Source organism: Papilio polytes, unplaced genomic scaffold (genome assembly GCF_000836215.1).
Source record: "Papilio polytes unplaced genomic scaffold, Ppol_1.0 DF823399.1, whole genome shotgun sequence".
Taxonomy (NCBI): domain Eukaryota; kingdom Metazoa; phylum Arthropoda; class Insecta; order Lepidoptera; family Papilionidae; genus Papilio; species Papilio polytes.
The window spans coordinates 3,676,036-3,684,895 of record NW_013525805.1 but is presented as its reverse complement, the minus strand read 5'-3'; the positions used below and the strand labels follow the sequence as shown (position 1 = coordinate 3,684,895).

At 35.1% G+C, this 8,860-nt stretch overlaps 2 protein-coding genes across 4 annotated transcripts in view; one reads left to right on the top strand and one right to left on the bottom strand.

Annotated features, from left to right (window-relative positions):
- Nucleotides 1–5,397, bottom strand: part of LOC106104836 (lon protease homolog, mitochondrial) — a 20,793-nt gene extending 15,396 nt beyond the window's left edge. Inside the window, exons 1-7 of one of the 2 annotated variants that reach the window (XM_013285011.1) lie at nt 4,875–5,397; nt 4,015–4,276; nt 3,242–3,527; nt 2,809–2,938; nt 2,030–2,170; nt 764–927; nt 10–193 (exon numbers count right to left, since the gene is read on the bottom strand). In XM_013285011.1, the coding sequence (XP_013140465.1) occupies nt 10–193; nt 764–927; nt 2,030–2,170; nt 2,809–2,938; nt 3,242–3,527; nt 4,015–4,276; nt 4,875–5,270 (1,563 nt within the window). In that variant the 5' untranslated portion in view covers nt 5,271–5,397. The remainder of the gene's footprint in view (nt 1–9; nt 194–763; nt 928–2,029; nt 2,171–2,808; nt 2,939–3,241; nt 3,528–4,014; nt 4,277–4,874) is intronic. The other variant, XM_013285012.1, reaches the window with a different exon arrangement.
- Nucleotides 5,398–5,813: 416 nt separating this feature from the next.
- The window catches only part of LOC106104886 (probable tRNA (guanine(26)-N(2))-dimethyltransferase), a 6,296-nt gene continuing 3,249 nt past the window's right edge, over nt 5,814–8,860 (top strand). The window contains exons 1-5 of one of the 2 annotated variants that reach the window (XM_013285080.1): nt 5,814–5,964; nt 6,570–6,806; nt 7,150–7,337; nt 7,802–8,030; nt 8,384–8,532. In XM_013285080.1, the coding sequence (XP_013140534.1) occupies nt 5,929–5,964; nt 6,570–6,806; nt 7,150–7,337; nt 7,802–8,030; nt 8,384–8,532 (839 nt within the window). In that variant the 5' untranslated portion in view covers nt 5,814–5,928. Of the gene's footprint in view, nt 5,965–6,103; nt 6,203–6,569; nt 6,807–7,149; nt 7,338–7,801; nt 8,031–8,383; nt 8,533–8,860 lie in introns of those variants that run through there. The other variant, XM_013285081.1, reaches the window with a different exon arrangement.

Genomic DNA, 8,860 nt, shown 5'->3' with positions numbered 1-8,860 from the left:
GCACAATATCTTGCCCTGAGTGGTCCCTTTGAGTTGCGAGACAGCGATAAACTCCAGGATTCTCTTCTTAATATCCTCCATGCCGTAGTGGTCCTCGTCCAGGATGACCTGGGCGTCTGCCAGCTTCAGGTTCTCCTCTGACGTCACGCCCCAAGGCAGTGACGTCAGCCAGTCCAGATAGCAACGAGTCACGCTGAAATACAAGTTTGTTATTTAAAAACTTAAAAGAACAACAACAGAACGTTCTAGAATAGTCTTTCAAAATAAGCCGATAACCCCTTTTGGGCGCTAAAGGCCTAGGTGGAAAGAGAAGGGATGAAAAAAATAATATTGTAAAATTCCATTATTGTTCTGTTAGGTTTAACTATATTTCGCCCGTGACTCCGTATGCGTGGTATTAAAAAAATCAAAACTAAGTAGCCTATGTGTTTTTCCACACTATCCTCTACATAAATGACAAATTACAAGAGACATAAATGACAAGAGTCGCGGGCGAAAGCTAGTAATATATAAATTCGAAAGATTAGATGGATGGATGTTTGTTAGAGTTTGTAACCTAAACTGCTGAACGGATCTCGATGAAATTTGGCACAGATGTAGAGGATAGTCTAAAAGAACACATAGGCTACTGACTTTAGTTTTTTTTTTTAACACGCGGACGGAGCCGCGGGCGAAAGCTAGTATTAATACAAACGAATACTGATTACAACGGCATTAAGAGAAATAACATCAAAAACTGATCAAGTTTAAATAGGATTCTTACTTGAACTCTGAGCTATGACTCTCGAGGAAGCCCAGCTTGTTGAGTTCCTCGTCTATGACAGTCTGCACCGCGGCCGGCACCACCTTGTCACCTAGCCGCTCACGGAACTTGTCACCTATAGCATCCTTGTCATCCTTCTCTAAACCCAGCTCCTTCTTTATCACCTAAATACAAAAGAATACAATATTTATTACCACAAAAAATAAAAGAAATTGGTGGCAAACGAGCAAGCGGTGACCAGAAACCACTAAAATGGCGAAGCAACTGCCCATAGACATCCGCAATAGCAAATGCGTTGCCTACTCTTAATCGAAGGAGACACATTTAAAGATATTTCCCCTTCCTAAGTGTCTCCTCCACCATCAAAACAACTTTCCCTTCCCATCCATTCCTTGTAAGAAATATGGAAAGGAAGTGACTAAAATGAGGCCTCAAGCACCACTCTCATGACTCCCAATGGCTTTCAAAAAGAAGTGTGGTTGTGGTATTTGATTATGAGCCCTACAGTGTAAAGATGTTAAAATGGAGACCTAATATACAGACAAAAAGTACAAAATTTGTTTAGTTTAAAACAACTAAAAATTTAAATAACTAGCCTATACAAGTGATTTCGTTTGCGGAATTTAAAAAAAAACGGTAACTCATATCCTTCTACATCTGTGACAAATTAAGTCAAAATACGTCAAATTGCGACATACATCTTGATGGATGGATGGATGTTTGTTAAACTGCTGAGTGGTTCTTGATGAAATTTTAGTCTAGATGTAGAGGATAGTCTGGAAGAACACATAGACACTTTTGATTTTTTAACTCCACAAGGACAGTCACGGGCGTTAGCTAACTTACAACATTAGTAAGTTAGAAAGCTTTTCTACATTGACTTGAACTGTTTTTCATGTTAATTTACCGTAACATCCTTCAAAAGGGATACAAAATTTATAAATTTAAAACGCCATAATTTATAGCTCTTGTATAAACTTTTGGATTATAAATATAGTGAGATTGATGTTTAAAAAGTCAGTATGTATATGTAACATTTGTATTTTTTTATTTATTTATTAAGATAAACCAACAGGACAAAATTATAACACATATATTTTTATATTATGTACGTTTTTTATGTTTATTCAACATGTTGGTGTTCTTGTGCTTGATAAAATGAAATAAATTATGACATGTATTTAATGAATAAATAAATAAAACTCCACTTAATTAATTATCCTTAATTTTTAACGCAAAATAAACCGATAATAGACAAGTTCTTACCTTTAGCTGCTCATGCAGAATGTATTTCCTGTGCTGCTGCTTCACCTTCTCTTCTACTTCTTTACCGATCTTCTGCTGTAACTTTGACAGTTCGTACTCCTTCTTTAGGAGGGATAGTGACATCATCAGTCGTTTGGGAATCTGGAACGTCATTTTTGTAATTCAATAATTATGAAAATGTACAATCAGAGAACTTGGCAGTGTTCTTAAAAGTGGTTGTTCGTTTTATACGCATTAAAACGCGTTACAATAACCAATAAACGCTTTTAAATGTGTTTGTACGAAATAAGGAGACTTTTATATTATCCAGTCATTTACATAAGTCACGGCTACATGATTAGTAATTTGTAAGAAAGGGAGCGAAATTTGGCTCATCGGAAGAAACAAGGCAATTTTGTAAATGGAACACCGCAGAATTCCGCGATAGTACATCCAAGCAGTTGCGAAATCAGTTAAAGTACAGGATAACAGTGTAGTAGTAGTAGGGGCTACGGTTTCCGCACTTCAACGACTAGCGCGTATTTTGCGTAAGAATAGGACATGGATTACTCCAGCCAACTTAGCTCACCGAAGAACCCCAGCAAAGCCATTATATTGCTGGTAATCTCCGGGAGCTATCTCAGTGAACCGAGATACCTAATCCTGTATTCAGTCACTGCTGGGCAGTATATTTCCACCAGGATAACAGTATATTCACACTGTTGAAATATATATATAAAAAATTGTCCTAGGTCTTCCGATCTATTGTATTCATCAGTAGTGTATAGTGTAATACTCACATCGGTCTCATCCAACACCGCTTGTAGCTCCGCAGGCTCGGCCCCCGTCAGCGCCGCGCCCAGGTCGCTCAGGTACACCGGGTTGTCTACCACACGCTGACCTTGCGCCAACATGTGGTGCAGCGACTCACTTAAAAAAACATAATAAAATTATAGTGCTTTCTGGTATATCTATCCTAATAAAAATAGGAACGATTTGTATATTTGTACTTTTGTATGTATGTATGGTCTGATTTCAAAAATTCTTTCACCATTAAAAAGCTATGTTTTCACTGAGTAAAATAGGCTGTTTTTTATTTTTCTAATTTCACGCGGACGAAGTCGCGTGTTAAAATAAAACTCTTATTAATGGACAGGTAACAATTAGTGAAACTTAACTAAACATTAAGATTTTCTGAGTATTGCATATTTTATAATTATTTTAATAACTTACCGATACAAAGGATTCAAATTAATAATATCTCGTATAGTTTTAATAACTTCTTGGGTGAGAGCCTTCACTTCTTCATTCTGCTGGAACTTATCATGCATCACATTTTCCACCTTCACCATCAGCACTTGATCTGTGATCGGTTTCTTCTTCTCCACTTTCTCCTCCCCTTCCGCGTCGTTACTCTTCCGTCTATTATTCCTGTGCTTCCTCCGTCTTCGTTCAGCATCTGATTCTTCGCGGGTAACATTAATTTCCGCATCAAATATAGGAAACTTGAGCTTCATTTCTGAAATGACGATCATTTCAGAAGCGAAGCTTACGACAAATAATTAAAAAATGTGCCAATAGCATAGTGCTTAAGGGTTTCCTAACACATTGTTGATGGTTCAAATCTATACTAATATTATTAACAGTAAAGATATGTGTTTTTGGATTTTTGTATGTATTGAAATAACTCAAAAACTGGGTTGATTTCAAAAATTCTTCCACTAATTAAAACCTATGTTATTGCTGAATAGCATAGGCTACTTTTTACAATTCATATTATATCACGGGGACCAAGTCACGAGCAACAGCTACTATAAAATAAGAACATAACTCAAGCCCATAAAAGGAAAAGGGAAGGCAGATCATAAACTTGGATATATTGGTCCTGCCATACCTATGTTGTTTGTAAATGTATACATCTGCGCAGGCAAAGCATTTGTCTATATTCTAAATTCACTTGTCAAGTGTTTCCTTATTCACTGTAAAATCAGTAAAACAAAGCTCACCAGCAGGTCCCGTCTCAATTTCTTCTTCAATAAATTGTCCCGTTATTCGTATTCTCCTATGAGCCATCACAACCAGTCTTAACTTATAATCCATATCCTGCATTTCATGTATCTGTGCAAATACTCCCACATGATGTACATCATCCACATTGGACACAACATCTGACTTCTCATCCTCCTTCTTACGTAAGAATATACCAACGTATGGTTGATTGAGTTTCACCTTGCGTCTTACTAAATCAATAAGGGCAGGGTTTGATATCTGAAAAATGATAATATGAGATACCACTGATTTCTATAGATTATTAGACAATTTAAAGCACGAGAATCTTTAGACAAATAACATTTGATTAACAATATTGTTGATTTAAAAGTCAAACATGGAACTGACAATAACTTTAGATAAGTTACAGTGTTTCAACCAGAAAAGGGATATATTTCGTCCATTCTTCTAGCAAAATCTAGGCTAATAAAAACAATATGTAATAGGTATAGGTATATTAGTTACAAAAATATAAGTTGGCAGATGTAAAAAAAATCTAATAGGTTTTGGAGAAAAAAACAATGTAATTACAGTATTGGTAATTCTAATGAACAAAATAAATTATATAGAGTAACATTTACATACTGTTATCTAACTCGCAGGCCAATTTGCATTAACAGTACAATGGAAATAAAAAAGTTAATGTGTTTTTTTTAACTTTGTAGCTTTGAAGGACAAATAACACAATTTGAGGCTATAATAATCACAGGACATTAATGCATCACACAAATCCATTGCACTTTTTTTTACCTTAGTATCTAACAAGTATTTTAAAACATAACAAGTTATCAACCTAATAGTAAACATTCAAACTAACCTCAATAAGTTTAATAAACCTAGGAAATACTGGATTTCTGTTTATAGCAATAACCGGCACTTGTGGCCAAACTTCGGGAACAGCGACTGTAGCTGGCAACTGGCTCGAAAACAACGGAGTCTCGTCTTTTATAGCAGAATCTTCTTCCGGGGGATCATTCTTGTTTTCGGACGAATAAAACCTTCTACCATAAATCTGTCGCTGTGATAACTGGAAACTAGCACTAGAACCACATAATCGACTGTCGAAACTTAATCCACTGTAACTTTGAGATATCTGAAGCTTACAATTAAATGATGCAACTCTGGAAAAGTTACGAATTATTTGCGTTGAACTAGACTTAAGTTTAGGATTTAAGAAGACACCGTTCCGTATTAATATGTTTACAGGATGCATATTTAAATTAGGATTATTGTGCACAATTCAGTTAAAACCAGAATATAACCATTTAATTAAAAGATATCTAAGTTTGTAAGCAAAAAGGTTATGTTTCCAGATCCTTCAAACTGAACCGATAAAAAAAATTGACAATTGACATTTGTGAAATCGTTCATAAACAAACGAAATTTTTTGTACTTCAATTTCATCGGTAACACATTTTGAAAACATTTCAAAGTCTATAAGGTATACTTGAAGTTAGATTTAATTAACGACATCTAAACAGCATATACGAACACATAAAAATCTAAGAGTCATTTAAAATGGATTTTTAAAGATTTGCACTATGAAACTTTGAAAAGAATGTGAACAAAATGCATGTAGGTAATAAGTACTACGTACAGTAGGAGTGTGTTCTATCTTGTATCTTGCAGTTAAAATAAAGAAAATAAAAACTGATGCTATAGGCGTAAGAGTCATGTTGCACGCAAAATGAAATTGAAACGAGTGAGAGGTGAGAATGAGAGGGTTAGTCGTGCGTTGCACACTGAAACTTCCAAAAAGAATGTCAACACTAAACATTATAATCTGTCAAACGTTATCAAATCAATAACGTTTGATAAAAAAACATGTGGGGGATCGAAATATCACAACAAACCTTAATTTCAATAAATCCATGAAGTTATTGAGAGTTTTGAAAAAAATGTCTGAGGTTTGACCTTTTAGTTACTTGTTGTTTATTGTTTCTGACAGAAATTGAACTAAATATCTAATTCTGCATCGTACAGCCGCGTTGTGGAACGGTCTGTCCTCGGCGGTATTTCCGAACTGTTACCTCTTGAGTTCCATTATGAAACGAACGTATCACTTTCTTAAAGGTCGGCAAAGTATTTGCAGTTCTGGTGTCGCGGATATCCATTGGCTTTAATGATCACCTCGGTGTTCCCGCCGTTCGTTTGCGTTTATAATTAACATAGTTGTTGCCCGCGACTTCGTCGCAATATTAAGTTAAAGTAGCCTATAATGTGCCTGTCTGACAGACAGGCACATTATAGTCTACCATTCAGTGAAAGTCCGGTCGAAATCGGTTCAGCCGTTTCGGAGATTACCCGGAACAAACGCTGCTTGCGGGCAAATAGACAGACAGTCAAAAAACTCGTTATCAGCAATGCAAATACATCATCTTCCCAAAATCTGGAATTATTCTTTTGATATTACAAACAGTCCTATTTTATTATATGTATTGATATAACATTGTTGACAAAAAATTTTTAGCTACTCCATATATTTTTAGTTAATAGATGAATATTTTTACAGACCATCATGAAGATGAAAGAGGAAACATTAGATATAAAATCGTTAAAAACTATAAAAGAGGGGAAAGCTGAAATTTGTCTGAAGACCGATAAAGTATTTTACAACCCTGTACAAGAGTTTAACAGAGACCTTAGTATTGCTGTACTAAGTGTATTTACTGAGGATTTTATATCTGAGAAAATACAACAGAAACTAAAGAAAACACAAAATATTAACACTGATATCAATAAAGATCAGGTAAGCTGAAGTACATGGGTGTCGGCCAGTGATACCTCCCATCTAGAGCCAGATATATAAACTACTTTGTAATACTAAAATAATAATCCCTTGACATAGATATACATTGAAAACTCAGAAACTGCTCTCCAATTTGTTATTAATCAATGAAACAAATGTTCAAAAACATTTAAACAAAGCAATTTTTCCCATTTCATTAATTATTTCCTCACTATACATTCCTATGTAGAGACTCAGAGCCTCCTCTAGCTTAAGGGTGACTCTTAGTGACTCCTGGGCGACTCTTACCAATGTGTTGACTTCACAAATCTTTTAATTTTCTTAAAATAAATTTGAATTACAGATACCAGTGACGATATTAGAAGCTCTATCTGCTACTGGCTTACGGAGCATCCGTTATGCGAAAGAAGTGCCAAATGTTAGTAAAATTATAGCCAACGATCTATCACAAGAAGCAGTTGATACAATAAAAGAGAATATAATTCATAATGATGTACAGAATTTAATTGAAACAAGCCATGATGATGCATGGTAAGTGATCATGGTCAACATGGGTTAATCACTTAAAGTGCATAAGTTAATACATGGCAAAAATCCATGCACTTAATTTGTAATGTTACGGGGAAACAAGCGAGCAATGTACAAAAATTGTTAGGTTGTATATTGGATAGAATTTAATTCAAAGAAAACAAACATTAAAACCACAATAAATTAGACCCCCTTAGACCTAGATGGTCATCAGGTGGCGATGCCATGATGAGGGTCATGACCCCCCTGAGCTGGTTGGCAAGGGTAAATCCAGGAGGGGAGTCATGAGCTGGTTGATTAAGAGCTTGACAAAATATATTTACATATTGTAACAAGCTCTTGACTTGACCATGACTTTGTGACTCCTCCTGGCGCCAAAGCTGGATCCGCCCTTGCGATGCCTATGGTGTTTGGTCTTTCTTTTGTGTCCTAAGGTTATGTAATATAGTAATTAAATATTTTTCCAGTATGCTCATGTATAAACACAAGCATCCAATAGAACGCTTCACAGTTATAGACCTAGATCCATATGGATGTCCATCAATCTTCCTAGACTCTGCAGTACAGAGCATTCAAGATGGCGGCCTATTGCTTGTCACCGCGACTGACATGGCGGTGTTGGCGGGAAACGCGCCGGAAACTTGCTACAGCAAATACGGTTCTATTAGCCTGAAGACAAAGTCTTGCCATGAAATGGTGAGTTTATAGTTTTTTTTAATATTATAAAGTTGCAAATAAGTATGGTTATTTTAATTCATCGCAATAACAAAGTGATTGTTGCCCATAGACATCTGCAATTGCAGATGCATTGCTTATGGCCATTAAGAGAATATTTTCCTTTCTATGTATCCCCACTGGCGTTAAACCCACTTCCACTTTCTATCATTTCCTAATAAGAGAAGGGTGGGAAGGGTAAGGATATTAAAATTAGGCCTCCAGCGGTTTACATTGCCTGTAAATTTCGAAGTATTTTTTATAAATATATGTCGCCTCTTTACCACAAATATAAGTAAAAAGATAATTGTTTGAAAATGTGCTTTATTTTCTAGGCATTAAGGATATTATTGCAATGCATAGAATCCCACGCTAATAGATACGGCCGTTACACAGTCCCTATGCTTAGCATATCAGCCGACTTTTATATACGAGTTTTTGTTAAAGTTTATACAGGAGCAATTCATTGCCAGAAAACTACTAGGTAAGTGATACAATAAAAGCATAAAAAAAGGTAAAAAAAAAACAAAAACCTCTCTACATATTATCCAAAAATAATACTATACTATTTAATTTTTTAACCTATACTAATATTATAAAGAGGGAAGATTTGTATTTTTGGATTTTTACATGTATTGAAATAACTCAAAAACTATGGTACCGATTTCAAAACTTTTTGCACTATGAAAGCTATGTTATCATTAATAATAATAATAATAATAATAATAATAATAACTCATTTAATCCATTCAGAACGTAAAATAACATAACAAACATAACAAACAACAGAATAATCGAATATACACGAAGCA